Source organism: Bufo gargarizans, chromosome 3 (genome assembly GCF_014858855.1).
Source record: "Bufo gargarizans isolate SCDJY-AF-19 chromosome 3, ASM1485885v1, whole genome shotgun sequence".
Classification (NCBI taxonomy): domain Eukaryota; kingdom Metazoa; phylum Chordata; class Amphibia; order Anura; family Bufonidae; genus Bufo; species Bufo gargarizans.
This window is the reverse complement of record NC_058082.1, coordinates 51,332,454-51,353,390: the sequence shown is the minus strand read 5'-3', so window position 1 is coordinate 51,353,390 and position 20,937 is coordinate 51,332,454. Positions and strand designations below refer to the sequence as shown.

The 20,937-nt window shown below is 45.2% G+C and overlaps 1 protein-coding gene across 1 annotated transcript in view; it reads left to right on the top strand.

Moving 5' to 3' along the window:
* The first annotated feature begins 690 nt into the window (after window positions 1-690).
* The window catches only part of MRPS31 (mitochondrial ribosomal protein S31), a 63,169-nt gene continuing 42,922 nt past the window's right edge, over window positions 691-20,937 (top strand). Inside the window, exons 1-4 of the mRNA XM_044286088.1 lie at window positions 691-870; window positions 1,796-2,122; window positions 3,966-4,124; window positions 10,183-10,281. Coding sequence (XP_044142023.1) covers window positions 803-870; window positions 1,796-2,122; window positions 3,966-4,124; window positions 10,183-10,281 — 653 coding nt within the window. The 5' untranslated portion in view covers window positions 691-802. The remainder of the gene's footprint in view (window positions 871-1,795; window positions 2,123-3,965; window positions 4,125-10,182; window positions 10,282-20,937) is intronic.

The following is a 20,937-nucleotide window of genomic DNA, read 5'->3' as shown; positions in this document are numbered from 1 at the left end:
CCCCAAACAGCTCTGTAGACGTAACTGTAAAAATGTTATGGGGTCAGAATATGGCAATCAAAAGAAAAAGTTATTTTTCCCCCAAAGTTTGTATTTTTTTTCTGCTTAAACACAAGAATCACTATTCAAATGTGGTATCGCTGTAATCGTACTGAGCCAGAGAATGAAGGTAACAGGTCAGTTTTACCACAAAGGGAACGCTGTAGAAACAAAACCCATAAAACCGTGGTGAAATTATGTTTTTTTCCAATTCCAACCAATTTGGATTTTTCTTTCCAGCTTCCCACCACGTCCTATGCAATATTAAATGTTGGCATTAGAAAGTTCAACTTGTCCCTCAAAAAAACAAGCTATGTGACTGGAAAAAAAAAGTTATGGCTCCAAAAAGACAGGGAAGAAAATGAAAATGCAAAAATGGAAAATCACCCGGGGTAAGGGTCAGATTTATTAAACTAATCTGAATAAAAAAAACTTTTTTTTTTTTTTGCTGTTGTTGCCCATAGCAACCAATCACAGCCCGGTTTTCAGGAGCAGACTAGACAATAATAGCTGTGTCACCATATGTGATGTCTCCTTAGTTATGGATGAACACTGTACTTATTATTACCCACGGTGTGCGCCTTTTTGTGACTCGTTTTAACATTAGATGCTGATTATCTCTGTACGGGGTTCCCGTGTGACAGAGGGAACGCTTTCACACAGCTCCTGTTTCCAGCCGGCGCAGTGTTCGTGCGGGACACGTGCGCCCTTGCTTTGTGCTCCCCCAGGTCACGGTCACGCCGTGCGGCAGTGAGGGCTGGAGATGTATCGGCGGGCTGTGCTGTCACTGTACGGAGCCGGCATCTCCGGCGGGCGACTGACCGGTCACAGGTAGGTAGCCTCCCATGGGATAGAAGGCGGCAGATTCAGAGGGAGCTCCGCCGTTTGTCTAATTGCAGGGACCCAGTATGAACCCATGGTCACGTGACTTGCCATAGAGGGCTGCTGCACGATTTACAAAGGGTTAACCCTGTTTCCTTGGGTCAGTGGTGGTGACCTCTAGTGCCTGCTGCGGGGAGCTAGAATGTTCGGCGCACAGGAACGGTGGAGTAGCTGCCCATGGCAACCAGTTTCTTGCTTTCATTTTCTAAAGCAATCCTAAAAAATAAGAAGCGGACTAGTGAGGGCGCTGCGGGTGGTCAGCCAGCGGACTAGTGTGGGCGCTGCGGCCGGTCAGCCAGCGGGCTAGTGTGGGTGCTGCGGCCGGTGAGCCAGCGGGCTAGTGTGGGCGCTGCGGCCGGTCAGCCAGCGGACTAGTGTGGGTGCTGCGGCCGGTGAGCCAGCGGGCTAGTGTGGGTGCTGCGGCCGGTGAGCCAGCGGGCTAGTGTGGGCGCTGCGGGTGGTCAGCCAGCGGACTAGTGTGGGCGCTGCGGGCGGTCAGCCAGCGGACTAGTGTGGGCGCTGCGGGCGGTCAGCCAGCGGACTAGTGTGGGCGCTGCGGGCGGTCAGCCAGCGGACTAGTGTGGGCGCTGCGGGCGGTCAGCCAGCGGACTAGTGTGGGCGCTGCGGGCGGTCAGCCAGCGGACTAGTGTGGGCGCTGCGGGCGGTCAGCCAGCGGACTAGTGTGGGCGGTCAGCCAGCGGGCTAGTGTGGTCGCTGCGGCCGGTGAGCCAGCGGGCTAGTGTAGACGCTTTTTTATATATAGTACATTTGATTTTTTTATTTGGCTTTAGGCGCCCCAGTGATTTCTTTCCTCATTATTGTGCTGCTGGTGTTTTTGTGAGTTCATGTAGATCTTGGTGTCTTGTTCCTGTAGATATGCGGATCTGGTCTGTAGACGGCTCTCGGTTGGCAGAGTCGTCTGGACTGAGAAATCCCCGCCTGAAAATAATGGCACAGGGAAGCCATCTGGTGAGGCTGAGGACAAGTCATCGCTGCCACACAAGGCAGAGCCACCCCAGCCACCAAAGCAGGATACCTTGGCTAGCTTGCTGAGCGGCATGAAAGTAGAAGTGAGCTCAAAGAAGAAGTTCCAGGCGATGAAGAAGATAAAGGCCAAACAACATAGTCAAGAGAACACCGACAACATAGAAAGCGCCAGCAGAATGTTCCAGATGGTGGCAGAAGAAAGTTCCCCGGACGAGTAAGATGTTTGTCCTAATGATGATAAAAATTATACATTTTTCTGATTGATCCTGAATTCCACCCTTTTTTAAGTCCAGAGCTGAATTCACAATTCTGCAGCTGGCAACACACAAGTGACTGCTTGCTGAGCTGCTGTAATGTAATTCTCTCTGCTACATTGCATTCTGAGAGCTTTGGGTTGTCTTAAAGGAATATTTCTGGATTTTAATATTGATGGCCTATCCTCAGGATATGACAACAATATCTGGTCAATCTCTCAGGACCCCACCGATTGGCTGTTTATGCATTTTTACCGGTGTGTTTTTTTTTGTTTTGTTTTTTGGAGTAAAGAGGCAAAGCAAATTCATGTGTGTAGGGGCCTAAATGAGGTTACTGAGTAGTGCCTGGTGTAAGAACTACACTGCTGATCGCCAGAGCAAGTTGTGTTCATACATTGACTAAGCAGAGAGTTCATGAATAGAGATGAGCGAACTTCTGTTTTAAGTTCGGCGTCTAAAGTTCGGGGGCGGGTTACCGGAGAATCCCGATCTGGAACCGGATATGGATTCCGACTTCCGTTGTGGTCCGTGGTAGCGGAATCAATAATGGCCGATTATTGATTCCGCTACCACGGACCACAACGGAAGTCGGAATCCATATCCGGTTCCAGATCGGGATTCTCCGCTAACCCGCCCCCGAACTTTAGACGCCGAACTTAAAACAGAAGTTCGCTCATCTCTATTCATGAAGGTATGCAAGTATGTTTGGAGGACACTAATTCATTTTTGTGTTAAAGGGTTAATCCCAGGAAAGCAAATTCAGGTTGGGAGTGAAAGCAGCTGAAACCTGCTATCGCTTTCTGCAGCTTTCCTGCCCACCCATATCTCCTGAAGTAGGATAATTGTCTTGTTTGAAAACTTAGATTGTCAGCTTTCAAACAATACGAGGTCAATATGTCTAGCTGCTGCCTATCCCGAGATTTGAAGGGTTAAAGCATCCCTCACCCTGCTGCCTGAGCTCTGCTCGGGCTCAACTGTTAGGTGCTTTTTCCAAAGCCCGAGCAGAGGTCGAGCAAAACTATAAGGCCGCATTCACATGACCGGGGTGCTGCTGTGCCCGTATTGCGGACCGCAAACCGCTGGTCCGCAAAATACGTGCACCGGCCCTGTGAGCGCCGCATCTTGGTGCAAACCCAATGACATCAGTGGTTCCTATCTTCACCAGCGTGGAGGCACGGACCCGGAAGCCCGTGGAAATGCACGTTCGCCACGTGGAGGATCACGGCCCCATTGAAGTCAATATGTCCGCGCTGCGATGCCGAGTTCACACGGCCCGTGCCCTTTGTCATATAACGAAAAGTAATACAATTTTGTAATACTTTCCGTATTCATGATCTTCTGGATTTCAAGATCTCGGCTTGCTGTCATTCTATAGCTGCTTTCAATGTCTCTCCTGGTCATGTGATGGGCACACAGGTGACAGCTTGATAGCTGTACTGGAACCAGTGCTGCACCTGTGTGCCCATCACATGACCAGGACAAACTTTTATCTTATACCTTTATTGAAACTGTTATATTCCCGTAAGCATTATTCCAGCTGCTTGTTGCCACCAATGTCTGATAGATGGGTGTTCCTCCTCTCAGCACCCTGTCAGGAAATTTGGGTCCCCTGAAGCTATCAAGTCAGAAACCTCCGATGTATAGGACATGCATGTTCTGTGGATATGACATAATTGGGCTGAATTTCCTGATGTGTGTTTATCAGGAAGCGCCCCCCCCCCCCCCCCCCCCATGATCGTAACTTTTTTTTTTTTTTTGTCTTCTTTTTGTAAACACACAGATTTTTTCTTTTTTTCTTTCTAGGCAGCAGCCGGTGAGTAAAGAGCTGGCCGATGCGGCATCTGCTGTGGCATCATCGTATCCATCCCAGCAAAAACAAGTGGAGTCTGAACTACTCCGGCAGTTGCGCTTGCACAAACAAATGGCAGAGGAAATCAGAAGAAAGGGCAGTGATAATATCAGGTTAGGATTATGTACTTCATCATATGTACCTTTTCATGTATTGTCACACGCCCTTCATGTGACAGTCACACACTGGTGAAGCTGTGCATATGCAGACCTGTTTGGTGGGGTGCTAAACCTCAATTGCTGATGACAATGCCAAGCACATCCCCATATGTCAGCGTAATGGACCCCTGTAGGTGTGACATGGTGCCTGGGAGGATTGTACTGTACCCATGCATCTGTTCAGTGAAGTGACGTAAACTCCAGGCCAGCCACTGTAATGCATGACATCCCCAAAGTTGCCTTCCACAGATGTAACACAATTGAAGTAGTGATCTACTGTAACAAAGCAAAAATACTTAGAACCATTCCAGCAAAAAGATCCACATGTACGTTTGCACACCTGGATGTAAGGGCTCTTTCACACGATCGCGTCCCTTGTGGGAATCGCGCTCCGTGTGAGAGCGAGATTGTGCGGTCTAGACTACAGAAGCACACGGCATTATTATGATAGATAATGCTGTGTGGCTCTGCCTGACCTTTCTGAAACTGAATCATACTGACATAAGGCTGTCAGGCCGAGGCACACAGCATTATCAATCATAATAACACTGTGCGCTTCTGTATTCCAGCCCGCACAATCCCTCTCTAACACGGAGCACAATTCCCACAAGGGACACGCTCCTGTAAAAGAGCCCTAAGTCTGAAGTGCGTAAGGATTGAACGGACTGGGCTGACAAGATGAACCGACCCCGTGCACAGTGGGTTCCAACGGTGCTATACAGCTGAAACCTGCCTGCTGTGACCAGAATCCGAGAACTCGAATACCGGCCATTTTAGGGTACTTTCACACTAGTGTTGTTCTTTTCCGGTATTAAAATCCGGTAAAGGGTCTCAATACCAGAAAAAAACGCATCAGTTTTGTCCTAATGCTGTCTGAATGGAAAGCAATCCGTTCCCTTGTATGGTATTTGACTCGACAAAATACCGCAGCATGCTGTGGTATTTTTTCCGGCCAAAATCCCGGAACAATACTGCACTTGCTGAATTTGGCCTTAATTTACATAGAGATGTATTAATGCCGGATCCGGTACCAAGTGTTCCGCAAAATGCCGCATCGCCAGATCCGGTCTTCCTATGCGCCGTGACATAGGAGGAGCTATTTTTGATACTTTTGATCTTTAAATACCGGATCCTTTATTCCGGATGATACCGGATAAGCCATGTACAAATGGAAAGCTTCTTTTTCCGGACCCGTTAGACGCATCCGGTGAAATATCGGTCCGGAAAAAGCTTTCCATTTGTACATGGCTTGCCGTATAAAAAAATGCTAGTGTGAAAGTACCCTAACCCCTCAGATGCTGCGATCAAGTTTAGATAAATAAAGTAAAACAAAGAGATGTGTCCTTATACTATAAAGAGTGATAAGCAGGGTCTTCTAGTGATGATAGATAATCAGTTCTCCCCCTCTCCTGTCCTTATACTATAAACTGTGATCAGCAAAGTGTTGTAGCAGTGATAGATAATCAGTTCTTGCCTCTCCTGTGCTCTCTGCTGTCCTTATACTATAAAGAGTGATAAGCAGGGTCTTCTAGTGATGATAGATAATCAGTTCTCACTTCTCCTGTGTCCTGTCCTTATACTAATAAACAGTGATCAGCAGAGTGGTGTAGTGGTGGTAGATAATCAGTTCTTGCCTCTCCTGTAGTCTCTCCCGTTCTTATGCTGTAAACAGTAATCAGCAGGGTGTTCTAGCAGTGGTAATCATATCTCTTCTCTCCTGTGTTCTCTCCTGTCCTTATACTATACAGAGTGATAAGCAGTGTTCTAGTGGTGATAGAAAATCCAGTTCTCACCTCTCATGTCCTTGTACTATAAACAGTGATCAGCAGGGTGTTCTAGTGATGACAGATTATCAGTTCTCACCTCTCCTGTGTTCTCTCCTGTTTTTATACTAGATATCTTCATGCTGCTCCAAAGCCTTTAGTTACAATGTCTGAAACTGTTCTGCACGTACTTAGTAGTAAGTTCCTCCTCCAAAGAGCACAGGAGGAAATTCACTACTAGGCATGTCTGCAGTCATTTCAGAACTCCTAGACATGACAGGAAGACACAGTAAAGGTGTTGTCATAAGTAATGAGTAACTTTTCACAGGATCCTGCTACATACTCCCCTACTACCTGCCGCTCTGGTCCTGCGTGCCGGCTCCTGCATCTCCATCTTCTGGTCAGCGGCTTGTTTAATTCGTCCCCTCCATGGGCATGATCATCTGCTCTGCTGCAGTGGCCAATAACTAGCTTCAGTGGAGATGTGTCTCTTGTGGACAACAGTCATTGGCTGCAGCGGAGCATATGAAATAAACAACCCGCGGACCTGGAGACACTGCAGCCGGAGCTGCAGATAGCAGGGAAGTGTGGCTGCGGGCTCCTGTGAAATGTCATTTATTCCCAGACAACCTTTTTCATGGCACTAAATATACAGTAACCGCTCCACTTTTTACATGTTTCTTTTATTCCCTTTTAGACTTGTACATTATTATCTGCATTTCCAGGACACACACATATGGGTTCATTCACACGTCCGTTGTTTGTTTCCTGATCTGTTCCGTTTTTTGCTGAACAGATCTGGACCAGTTCTGTACCCATTCATTTCCAATAGGTCCTGAAAAAAAACAGACAGCACAATGTCAGATTTTTTTTTCAGGAAACATTGAAAATGAATTGGTCCAGATCTGGTCCAGATCTGTTCAGCAAAAAACGGAACAGATCAGGAAAGAAAAAACGGACGTGTGAATGGACCCTAAGGCTCCTTTCACACTGGCGTTTTGGCTTTCTGTTTCTGAGATCCGTTCAGAGCTCTCACCATCGGCCCAAAACCGATCAGTTTTGCCCTAATGCATTCTGAATGGAAAAGGATCCGCTCAGGGTGCATCAGTTTGCCTCCGTTCAGTCACCATTCCGCTCTGGAGGCAGACACCAAAACACTGCCTGCCGCGTTTTTCTGTCCGCGATATGGTGCAGAGCAAGACGGATCCGTCCTGGCACAAAACTGACGGATCCGTTTTCTCTGACACAATTGAAAACAGATCCGTCTCCCATTGACTTTCAATGTTGTTCAAGACGGATCAATCCGTCATGGCTATAGAAGACATAATACAACTGGATCCGTTCATGACAGATGCATGCCGTTGTATTATTGTAACGGAAGCGTTTTTGCAGATCCATGACGGATCTGCAAAAAACGCTAATGTAAAAGTAGCCTAAATCTTTTCTAAATTCATAGATTTCTTACAATTATTAAAGTGTAACTGTCATATTTATTTATTTTTGCTAATGTGTAGGGACAGGGATATGGAACATTTTTGTAATATACTTATATTTAGGGAAATCGTATATTTATAGTAGAAATCTTGGGCTGAAATGTTCATTAGCAGTGATCTTTTCCGAGCCACAGCTAAGAGACATGCGTCTTTCTGCACGGACTAGGAAGACGGGCTGTGCTGGGAGCTGCTGGGCGTCTGCCCTCAGTCTGGTGGGGACGCGACAGTCATAACCACAGACGAAATATATATTTATACACTTATCAAACCAAGGAAAACTGTCTTAGTTGCCCCTTTGGAAAATGAAAGGTGAAATCTAATTGGTTGCTATGGGCAACTAAGCCAGTTTTCCTATACACCAGTTTTGATAAATCTCCCCTAAAGTTCGTCAGCGCATCCAAATAAGCAGGTGCATGTCGCTGTGGCTGAGAATACAAATCATAAACCAAACACAGTGTAACAGGACTCTGCAAACATTGACTATCCTAAAGATTACTAATGCTGTATTAACTGCATAAATGAATGTAAAGTGCTGAAAAAATATAATATATCCAGCTGTATACGGCACTGATTTTTGCAGTATGTATTTGGAGGTGCGGTACCCTCCATCTTGGTGGTGCACTCCTAGCAAACAGTGTGAATAGCCCCTCCGAGACCCATATACTGTAATTCAGGGATTGTTGACTAGAAAAATAAAAATTCCTCTTTTCACCACTGGATGTCAGTGTTGTTCCACCTCTCTACATATTCTGTGTGAAATCACTCCTATTACAGCTTAATTTCTGAGCTTCTGGGTGAAGCATCCTGTAGTTCACTATATAGTTCAGCTTTCAGCATTTTTTATGTGTTTTAATTACATTCTTTATGTTCTGTTTTAATTATATTTTACAGTCACCCCATAGCGGAGTCCCCTGGGTGTAAGCGAGGCATGCTTTGCGCACAGGTCATGTATTGGTCACTATAGTGCTTTAGCTACCAAGACAAATTTAGTTTTATTGGGGTTTTGTATAATGTAGGCAAATCTAGGAATCAGGTAGGGGTGAGCCGCCATCTTGCTCATATAACACAATATATTCTATTTATATCCTATAGGCTATACCTGTGATGGCTAACCTTTGGCACTCCAGCTGTAGTAAAACTACAACTCCCAAGATGCACACTTGCTAGGCTGTTGTCAGAGTAGGGTTGGGCGATATACCGGTATCGCGATATACAGCGGTATTAAAAAAACGGCGATATGTCGATATCGCTGTTTCCTAAATACCGCGGTATTTCGTGACGTCATAGAAGCGGTCATGTGCGCTGACCGCTTCTAAATCTGCGTCCACGGCTGCCCGCCCCTAGCATGAACCGATACGGGACATTTGCAGAGTACTTGTACTCGTGCAAATGTCCCTGATACCTGCTGGCCGCTTGCGGCGGTACTCTTAGCAGTTCGGCCGGCGTGGGGGGGGAAGGAATTCTGTGACTCGCATTCCTGGCACACCAAATTCACTAGAAAGAAGTTCAGCAATATATATTATTAGCAGATTACACATCAAAAAGATATTTCCTCCAAAACCTGTCCTAATCACACAGGAGGACAAGTTACTTCGCAACACTGAGATAAAGAGCTGCCTCATCCTTCTCTCCTACTTGTCAGGGATTACGATCCTGAATACAGATGAGAAGATCTGCAACTGATTCTCTGTAGGAATGGATTTCATGAGGAGATGTGAAGTACGGAGAGGAGGGACAGAACAGACTGTGGTAATGGAGACTCTATACAAGTGCTGCTGCTCATGAGCTCTATTCCTACAGAGATTCAGCTGATGACCATATTAAACTGTGTTTATAATCTCTGACAAGCAGAGAGGAGGATGAGGAGGCTCTTTTTTTCAGTGTTGTGAAGTAACTTGTCCTCCTGTGTGATTAGGACAGGTTTTGTGTGCACTAATAGGACTGCTGCAATTTTGTTTCTCCTAATCATTGCTCCCCAGACAAAATAAGCCATTATAACTAATGTAAGGTATTTGGCAATATATTTATAATGAAGTAATATTTAAATATTTACATTTTCTTAATTCCTGGAGAACCCCTTTAAAGGGGTTGTCCCACGAAAAACATTCTATCGTTTTCAAACAAGCCCCTGGATCTGAATCCTTTTGTATTTGCATGTAATAAAAATTTTGTATAGTCACTGTTATCCAAGAAAACAGCCACCTGCTGTTTGTTCTATTTCTAATTTCTTTGTCCAGCTCATTGAGATGGTCGCACATGCTCAGTGTCACCCTTCAACTGGCTCCTGAGCTGTGATTGGGGAGAGCTGAGACACGCCTCCTGGGCTGTGATAGGCAGAGCTGAGACACGCCCCCTTAGCTGCAGCAGAAAAGACACTCCCCTTGAGCTGTCAACTTGATAGAATGAATGTGGAGATCTCTGGATCCATGTGAGGTACGGGGCTGGTTCCAGCTTTGTTAGAAAGAGATTGCCATGTACTATATGATGGCTTATTTTAATTTTTGGGATAATCCTTTTGACAGGGATCTAGAATTTTATTTTTTCCCTGGATGCTGCCTTGGTAATCACATCTTGAGATTATTTTTTCTTCTTAATTGTGATGGGTGATTGCATAGAGATCATCTTGTGTTCTATACACTGTTGTGGCTCATTCTGACTTGCCTATTTATATATATATATATATATATATATATATATATATATATATATATATATATATATATATATATTATTATTTTTTTTTTTTTTCTCTTATAGCAATGTCATTTCTGGAATGAAGGTTACAAAGCAACGGCCCAAAACTGGCAAGCAAATATCAGCCGAAGAACGAGAGTTTATGAGAGACGCCACCAAAAAGTAAGTCACTTTTTACTGTCAATTAAGGCTAATTTCACATCTGCGCTTTGTATTCCAGTTTTGAGATCCGGCAAAGGTTCTCAAAACCCTTTCATTTTGTCCCTGTTCATTGTCAATAGGGACAACAGATCAGGGTGCATTCAGTTCAGTTTTGTGACCGGACACAAAACCGCAGCAAGTTGTGGTTTTGCGTCTGATGTGCGAAACAGAACAAACAGGATCTGGCACTAAAAACAATGTAAGTCAATGGTGCTGGAACTTTTTTTTTTTTTTCCAGAACCTAAAAAAACGGATCTGTCACCATTTGACGTACGTTGATTTTAGTGACTGATCCGGGTTGATCTGTTTCTATTTAATACAACCATATCCGAACGGAACGCATGCATCCTAATATATTAAACACAGAAGTGTTTTGCTCCGGTTTTCAGATCCTGTGCCGGATCTCAATATTGGAATGCAAAGAGCAGATGTGAAAGTAGCCTTCTACTGCAGATTTTATACACGGCGAGTGAATGAAATTTGTTTAGCCGAGCTGAGCCCACTCCATAAACAGCAGGTGGCAGCTGTGTAAAATGGGAGACACCCGCTGGCAATGACCAGGATTGAAGATGCTGCCGCTCTTTGTTGTTTAACCCCTCAGATCCTGCTGTCAGTAGCAACCATGTCATCTGAGCAGTTAGAGGGGACCTCCTATCAGCACCTCCATGTGACATAGAAGGGTGCCGATTGTTTGCTATGGAAGCCTGGGGCCTTGTGAAGGGTCCCAGGTCTGCCATAGTAGACTGACTGTTAAGCCAGCAGAAATGCCATAGACTTTGATGGTATACTAACGCAGTCTAGGGTATAAGGAGTTGAGTGATCGCATGTTCAAGTCCCTTAGGGTGCCTAAAAATGTTTTTTTTTTAAATGTTAAATGTATAAAAAAAAAAAAAAATCGCTTCCTTTCTCCCTTTTTCACATGCAGATAAATGACAAAAAATTAATATAATTTGTATCGCATCTGAAAATGTCAGAACAATTAAAATATAAAAAGTCAAATTTTTAACCCCAAAATGGTACCAATAAAAACCAGCTCGCCCCACAAAAAACACGCCCTCACATAGGTCTTTACAGTTGTGGCCAAAAGTTTTGAGACACACAAATGTTGGTTTTCACAAAGTTTTTGTGTTGCTTTAGTGTTTTTAGATCTTTTTGTTGGATGTTTCTATGACATACTGAAGTATTATAAGCGTTTCATGAGTAGTTTGAAGTTTTTGGAGAAATATAGTTATGACCACCCTGCAATCCAGCAGCAGTGACCTATCTTGCACCCTTATAGGAAAAGGTGGCAGCCTCTCTCTCCACTGGAACTGGCAGAAGTGCGCATAGGCCATCGCCTTTTCCTATAATGTGCGTGCACGACCACTGCTGGATGGGTGGTCATAGTCCCTGGAAACAGCCCCCCCCCCCCCAGTATTAAAAACATTGGTGGTGCAGTGCGCCCTCCCCTGTATTAAAATTATTGGTGGTGGTGGCCACAGAGTCCCACATATCGCCACATCCGAAAAGTCCAAACTATTAAAATATAAAAAAAATCTCCTATGTGGTGAACACCGTAAAAGAAAAAAGAGAAACCGCGTGATTCGACATTTTTTTTTGTCACCTTGTTCCCCCCAAAAATAGGATAGGACTGTTCGATTATACACAGAACTTATGTATGATCATTTTATGATCTGTGTGCTCACGGTTGAAAAATGGTGTCGAGCTGATGAAATTAACATTTAAAGGGGCTGACCAGGATTTTGATATTGATGGACTATCCTCAGGATCAATATCAGATGAGTTTGAGTCCAAAACCCAGCACGGTGCCAGAACTGCACAGCTCCGTCCATTATGTAGTGGACAGGGATGGTAACTGCAGTGCTGCCTTTCAATTTGACACAAATCCCACCTAGAAACTGGCTGCACCGGAGGCTGAGAAACAGTTTATTACTGCAACCGGGCCAAGAAAAGATGTAGGACTGCAAACCGGTCCTCCCATTGAAAACAGTGGGAAGCTGTCTCCACTTGGCCGCCGTGCATTTTGTTGGCATGGAATCTGCATCAAACTCATGCTTAGAGAGTGAGGGTCATTCTTGTATATTTCGCTATTCCCCTTTAACCCCTTTGCTACCTGTGCCGTACATGTACACATGGAGCGATCTGCGAACATGGCGCTTGCTCACACATGCAGCGGGCGCCATGGCCAGCAAGTCTCTGCTGTTTCAAACAGCAATAATGCCGATCGTAGTAATTAAATGCTTTAGCTACCGTGACAAAGTGAAATCATGGCATCTAAATTCGCAAAATGCCATAAGCTCACGCTTCTGTGCTTCCTGCCAATGCTCTGTGTGGCCAATTGGGGCATCAGTAGTTGCGCTGAACATTTTCATCCTCGCTGACGAGGCTGAAAGTGTTCATGCTGCAATTCTTATTTTGGCCACCAGATGGCAGGCCATGATAAGAAATGAGCAAAATTGAGTTTAAATGGCATTTCAAAAATCCATGATAGAACAAAATGAAACATTATAATTGTTACCATAAATGAGCCCCAAAATCATCACAAAGTTTTAAAAAAAATAGATACAAAATAAATAAAAATAAAAGTTTAAATCACCCCGTTTCTGTATAATTACAAAAAAATACCTAAATAACAATAAATATAAACATAATGGGTATCACTGCGACCCAAAAGGCCCATGCTATTAAAATAGAAAAAAAAATTGCAATACGGCGAATAGTGTAATGGAAAAAGAGTCAAAATGGCCGATTTGCAATTTTTTCATTGCTTCTCTTACCCCAAAAAATGTAATAAAATGTGATCAAAAAGTCACGCACACTCGAAAATGGTATCAATAAAAACTAGATTGTTCCACAAAAAAATAGCCCGTAAACAGCTCAGTAGACATAAGTATAAAAAAGTTATGGGGGTCAGAATATGGTGATGTAAAAAAATTTTTTTTTATCAAAGTTTACATTTATTTTTACACTATTTAGAACCTATACATTTGGGGTATCGTTGTAATCATACTGAACCAGAGAATGAAGGGCATGGGTCAGTTTTGTCGTAAACAAAACGCTGTGGGAACAAAACCCATAAAACGGTGGAGGAATTGCGCTTTTTTCCAAGTTCCACCCCATTTGGATTTTTTTTTTACCACTTCCCACTACATTTTATGCCATAATTAATGGTGGCATTAGAAAGTACAACCTGTCCTGCAAAAAATAAGCCCTCATACAGCTATGTGACCGGAAATATAAAAAAGTTATGGCTCAAGGAAAATGGGGAATAAAAACAAAAAAAACCTCCGGTAGCCTAAGGGGTTAATAGGTAGTTATCAATGTAACCAGTGTGTATGGATCTGCAGTGCTGCACACGACCTGTTGGTGGCAGTCACACACCGTCCGCCCCAGAGTCCTCAGACTGCGTGTACTGAAGGTAATTATTTACTCCTGTTAAATGGAGGAGACAGGGTTCTCGGTGGTCGGTATGGGCTAATTTTTGGGTTGTTTCAGTTCTAACCTGTTGCAGCTAATTAGAAGACACAGCCGTCCTTGTCCTTGGGTCTCTCCTGCAGTGTTAGCCGCTAGATAGAGACAAGAGTTTACTGTGCTCACACTAGTTAGAGAGGTAAATCATTGCAAACTTGCCACAATGATACTCAAGGCTGATATTTAAGTCTCTGCAGAACTTTTCTGTCTGGATAAACAAAGAGGTTTTGTTGAGATGATAAGCGTGATCACTTTATAGCTCCAAGATTATGGCAGCAGGCTTAACGACAAAGCGTCGCGGCGGAGGGCGAGGTTTGCTTTTGTGTATTGCACAGCAGGGAGCCAAGTGACATCATTTGCATAAAAATGAAGTTAACCCTTTAATAAGACGAGTGCATAAACCCATTGTTACCATGTACAACGCAACTTGTTGGTTTGTTGCTCAAGGAGAAATCCAGCGATATGTTGGCAAAATCTGTAATCTCGCCACTAATTTATTATCGGGCTTCTATATGTCATCCTTTGTGTTTTGCGGTCCGCAAAAAAAAAAAAAAATACGGTCATGTGCATGTAGCCTTACATGCAGAAATACAAGAGTAGTACTGAACATATGGAGTCCAGATTGCTTTTTATTTTCTTACCGCTCAAACCTCCTTGCCCCCTTCCACCAAAGATTTGACCCAATATTCTAAACACACCGCCATTGATTTGACTGGCACAGAAATATCTGAGTGCTGCCAAAGGGGCTTAATTGCTTTCTATATTTTTTATATTTTTTTCCATTTGGAAATCAGTAGTGATCTGCCAAGTTAGGCCTTAACTCTGTGATCTTCTGCAGTAGCAACGCAGTCTTCTTGCAGTCTAGGCGCAGCTCAGCCCTATTCAAGTGAATGGGACTGGACTGCGATTCCAAGCACAGCCGCTATACAATGTACAGCACTGTGCTTGGTAAGCTGCGAAAAGGACGCAGTGCTACTGCGAGAACGTGTGCCTTCTCGACCAGCTGGTCAGATACTGCTGAAAAAATCTTGGAAAACCCTTTAATCAATGTTTATGGCCTATTTGCAAGAAAAGGCAGCCAGTACTTGTCGTCAGGGTCTTGGACTGTTAGGCTACATGCACACGAACTTTGTTTGTTTCCGTGTCCGTTCCGTTTTTTTTTTTTTTTTTTTTGCGGATTTGATGCCGACCCATTCATTTCAATAGGTCCGCAAAAAATGCAGACTGCACACCTTGTGCTGTCCGCATCCGTATGTCCGTTCCGTAGCCCCGCCCAAAAAAATAGATCATGTCCTATTCTTGTCCGTTTTAGGCATTGTTACAATGGATCCGCAAAAAAAAAAAACGGATGGCATACGGATGTCATCCCTTTTTTTTTTTTTTTTTTTTTTTTTTTTTTTTTTTTTGCGCAGACATACGGTCATGTGCATGTAGCCTTACCTGCAGAAATGCAAGAGTAGTACTGCACATATGGAGTCCAGATTGCTTTTTATTTTCTTACTGGCCCCCCTCGCCTCCATTTCCCCTGCTGTCAGCACCCAGAGCTGCGCTGAAATACATGGTCGGGAATGCGCATGCTCACAAGTTCTCTCTGTTATTGGAACACCGCAGTCTGGACTGTGTGTTTCAGCACAGCTTTGATTGCTGACAGTGGGGGATGGAGGCCAGTGGGACATAAGTGGCTGCACTACACATGTATTACTGCAGATAATAGTCCTGAATCATGGTGACTGATTTCCTTTAACCCCCTGGCGACCTCCAGCATACATGTGCAGCAGAAGTCGCCACTTTAAAGATGGCACCCACTCGCACGCGTAGAGGGCAGTAGATTTATGCGATGAACCCTGCGGCTGATCGCACTTCATCTGGAAGCGGCAGCGCGTCCATAGCAGCATTCGGTAGTTATTAATAGTATATAGCAAAACAGGCCGGGAGGTGGCAGCAGCGTATTGGTATATTTTAACTAAACTGTTCTATGGTGGCTATTTAGCAATCACAGAATACAAGGGGCAATCTAATGATTTCAGTTGGGTCAGTTAAATAGTGTTGAACTAATCTCATATGGCAAACCAAAATCTCCATTTTACGATGTGTATGTATACCTTCTTATATATTGTGTACTTGTACTTTATTATAAGAGTCCAGAACTACACAGAGATCTGTCTGCAATTTGTGTATGATAAACTAACCCCATTTTCACCCCTCTGGCCCCTCTAACATGAGGATCGGAGCGTTTAACATTTTCACACTGCTAGGTGCAGGCTTCCGCCTAGCAGAGTTGCCAGTGACATCATCAGTACTGATGGACAGGCTTTAGCTCTGCCCTAGCAGTTTTACATGCTGGGGCAGGGCTAAAGCCCGCCCATTAGTGCCAGTGAGGTCACCAGGCTCGCTGCTAGGTAGAAGCTTCCACCTAGCTTACCCTATGGAGAGCTCCGATGCTCATATCGGGGGGGGGGGGGGGGGCTGACTGGGTGAAAAATGGGTATATACGTAGAACTCAAGTTTATCAAATTGTTGCCCGCTGCTTTCTGTATCTTTTAAGGCCCCTTTTCACACGGGCGTTGCGGGAAAATGTGCGGGTGCATTGCGGGAACACCCGCGATTTTTCTGCGCGAGTGCAAAACATTGTAATGCGTTTTGCACTCGCGTGAGAAAAATCGCGCATGTTTGGTATCCAAACCCGAACTTCTTCACAGAAGTTCAGGCTTAGGATCGATGTTCTGTAGATTGTATTATTTTCCCTTATAACATGGTTATAAGGGAAAATAATAGCATTCTGAATACAGAATGCATAGTAAAATTGCACTGGAGGGGTTAAAAAAATAAAAATAAAAATTTAACTCGCCTTAATCCACTTGCTCGCGTAGCCCGGCATCTCCTTCTGGCTCCTTTGCTGAACAGGACCTGGGGTGAGCATTAAATACATGAACAGGACCTGTGATGACGTCACTCCGGTCCGTCACATGATCCGTCACTCCGGTCCGTCACATGATCCGTCACTCCGGTCCGTCACATGATCCGTCACTCCGGTCCGTCACATGATCCGTCACTCCGGTCCGTCACATGATCCGTCACTCCGGTCCGTCACATGATCCGTCACTCCGGATCCGTCACATCGATCCGTCACTCCGGATCCGTCACATCGATCCGTCACTCCGATCCGTCACTCCGATCCGTCACTCCGATCCGTCACATCGATCCGTCACATGATCCGTCACATGATCCGTCACATGATCCATCACCATGGTGATGGATCATGTGACGACTGTGACGTCACCAAAGGTCCTAGTTACTGCACAAAGCTCAGATGAAGACAGGAGATGCCGGCTACGCGAGCAAGTGGATTAAGGTGAGTTAAATTTTTATTTTATTTTTTTAACCCCCTCCAGCGCTATTGTACTATGCATTCTGTATTCAGAATGCTATTATTTCCCCTTATAACCATGTTATAAGGGAAAATAATAATGATCGGGTCTCCATCCCGATCGTCTCCTAGCAACCGTGCGTGAAAATCGCACCGCATCCGCACTTGCTTGCGATTTTCACGCAACCCCATTCACTTCTATGGGGCCTGCGTTGCGTGGATTATCGCACCGCAACGCACAAAGAGGAGCATGCTGCGATTTTCACGCAACGCATAAGTGATGTGTGAAAATCACCGCTCATGTGAACAGCCCCATAGAAATGAATGGGTCGGCATTCAGTGCGGGTGCAATGCGTTCAACTCACGCATCGCATCCGCGCGGAATACTCGCCCGTGTGAAAGGGGCCTAACCCTAAGTTCACACCTGAGCGTTTTACAGCGCGTTCAAACGCGCTGTAAAACGCTCAACACGTGAAAACCAATGCTTCCCTATGGCCCTGGTTCACACTTGAGCGTTTTACAGCGCGTTTGAACGCGCTGTAAAAACGCCCGACGCATAAACAAGTTCTCGAGCTTTTTTTGGGAGGCGTTTGTCACGCGTTTTGGCCATAGACTCATTGGACAACACTGCAGTCAATCACACAAACGCGCGTTTACTATTGCAAAAAACGCGCGACAAATACGCGCGTAAAACGCGTCTCAGAAACGCTCAGGTGTGAACCCAGGGTAAACCTGTATCTAGAAATGCTTCTTCCGATTTTCTACGCCACCCCTCTACTGGAGGGGAGGTTGTCATTTTTTTAATAGCGACTTTAAAAAAAAAAAATTATCTCGGTGATAAATCTGGACTGAAACTTACTAACATAGCTAACTATTCCCACTTTCCCACCTACTTTTAAAATTTAGACTTACAAAGTCCCAAAATGTTTGTTTGTATTAAGTGACTTTTTGAGGCAGAATTCTGGGGTACGGGGAGTGGTACGTCCCCCCTGAGTCTTTGAGGTGGGATCCAGTTTCAGTGGCTGGACGTCCGATATTTTGCACATCTCACCGTTCTGCAGGATGGGGTTGTGTTCCATTGCTTTTACAGTCTGTAGGCCAATTTGACTATATACATGACGTAATTGTTGGCCTAAAGATGTTTTGGCAGAAGATTCAGACACTGGGTGTCCTTCCCTGCAGGGCATTCATTGCAGGAAAACCTCCCCAGAGCCAGGTGGAAATGACGGGCTTGTCTACACTGCCAGTGATTTTAGCTGTGCCAGAAGAAGCGCATTGTGAGCCTGAAGATGTCTGACAGCCGAAGGTATGTCGGTGGCACAGGGGCATGTCTGCACTGCACGTGAACTGACTGACATACATCCAAGCGTGAACTCTCAGCTCATCTGCTGTATTGTTGGCATGAGTACAGGGCACAGCTGATGAGATCCCCAGGTGCCAGGCTGAATGCTTTGGCCAATGTACTGGGTGGACACGTCTGATATGGCCGATCCATTATTGCAGTATTATACCATGCACACTTTGCTCGGTCTGTGATACCAGCTCCTAATCTTTCACATATTACAGGTAGCCTAGGAAATCTTCAATACAGAGACAACCCAGGATGAGACCTCCATAGTCTGCTCTGTTACCACCAGACCTGCTTAGGGGATGCAAGTGCAATAGTTAACGTGTCTGTTATTTTTATTTTTTATTTTGAAGATTGACTTTATTTTGAAGATGAGAAAGCAGCCAGTGCTATTGACCTATTACAAAACCAGACACATTGATCAGCATGACTGTGAAGAGAAGCATTAGAAAAAAAAAAAAAAAAAAGCTCCCTCCTAGATGGAATGAAAATTAAAGGGAAACTCTCACCGCCAAGGTGCCCCCTAAACCACCCGCAGTACCTCACTACTGAATAGAATGTCTTGTATGCGCTCCTACACAGCGCTAGACCATGCCCATGGAGGGGGGGAGACTACCATCAAGGGAGAATCACATGCTGAATGTGCAACATGTGATATTTCTGTGGAACCAGAGGAGGAGCTGAGGAGTGATGAGACCATCAGTGTAACTGCCCGATCCAGCCCCAAATAAAAGAAGTGCGTCGAAAGTGGTAGCAGAGAATCCTATGCTCTTTAAAGGGAACCTGTTACCACCAAAGTGCCCCCGGAACCACCTGCAGTGCCTCATTACTGAATAAAATGTCATGCATGCGCTCCTACACACCGCTAGACTATGCCCATGTACTATGACGACATGTACATATGGGGGGGGGGGGACTACTATCAAGGGAGAATCACAGACCACCAAAATGCCCCCTAAACCGCCTCCAGTACCTCACAGTGGAAGTCATCTGGTTTTTAATGATGTCCTTGGCTCACAGGAAGACAACTTTTTATTCCGCCAAGTGCTGTATGCAAATGAGGCGCCTGAAGTCAACTTTGCCACACTCCTTCCTGCCCGTTCGTTCAAGCTCCTTATTTACCTACAGCTCATACCGGAATAAAAGTTATTCTCCTGTAATCCTGCCCATCGGATGAATTCGCCATAGACATCATTAGAATTTGCCTGCCATTCAATAGTGCAGGACATGCTATGAACAGCACAGGCAGCGCATTTAATGTAGGCAGGTTATTATAGCTAAATGATAAAGTACATGGAAGATATATGATATTGGTGTTCAGGTTAAATTGCTGTGTTGGCACTTTGCGATAAATACGTGTGTTTTGGGTTGCAGTTTGGGCACTCGGTCTCTAAGAGGTTCACTATCACTGGGCTAGGGGATAACTAGGTCGTACTGCTGGGACCCCCACCAATCATGAGAACGGGGGACCTGTACCCTGTGACCTTCCCCCAGAACTTGGACACAGTAGCTGGTCTGAAAAGTGCGCCGCCACCCTATTCATTTCTATGGGAGTGCTGGAATTAGCAGAGTACACCACTGGACCATCTCTGGAACGCCCATAGAAATGAATGCTCACATGCCTGACTATCTGCTCTCTTTGTTTTGGGGGATTCCACTAGTCACAAGGTCCCCGTTCTCATTTTCGGTGGGTGTCTCAGTGGTAGGACCCCCACCAGTCTGATTGTTATCCCCCTTCTTGTTACCTTCGCAGTGGCTGTATCTAATGTACTATTCTGGATGTTCTACAATAACTACGAGAAGTCTGAGAAGGACAACCGGCTAAGGGCTCTTTCACACCTGCGTTCTTTTCTTCCGGCATAGAGTTCCGTTGTCGGGGCTCTATGCCGGAAGAATCCTGATCAGTTTTATCCTAATGCATTCTGAATGGAGAGAAATCCGTTCAGGATGTCTTCAGTTCCGGACCGGAACGTTTTTTGGCCGGAGAAAATACCGCACGTCGTTTCGACCAATTGCCGGATCCGACCTTTAGCTTTTTCTGAATGGTTACCATGGCTGCCGGGACGCTAAAGTCCTGGCAGCCATGGTAAAGTGTAGTGGGGAGCGGGGAGCAGTATACTTACCGTCCGTGCGGCTGCCGGGGCGCTCCAGAGTGACGTCAGGGCGCCCCACGCGCTTAGATGACGTGATCGCATGGCACGTCATCCATGCGCATGGGGCGCTCTGATGTCATTCTGGAGCGCCCCGGGAGCCGCACGGACTGTACGTATACCGTTCCCCCGCTCCTACTATGGCAACCAGGACTTTAATAGCGTCCTGGGTGCCATAGTAACACTGAAAGCATTTTGAAGACGGAACCGTCTTCAAATGCTTTCTGTTCACTTGCGTTCCGGCAAGTGGAGTACATGCCGGATCCGGACAACGCAAGTGT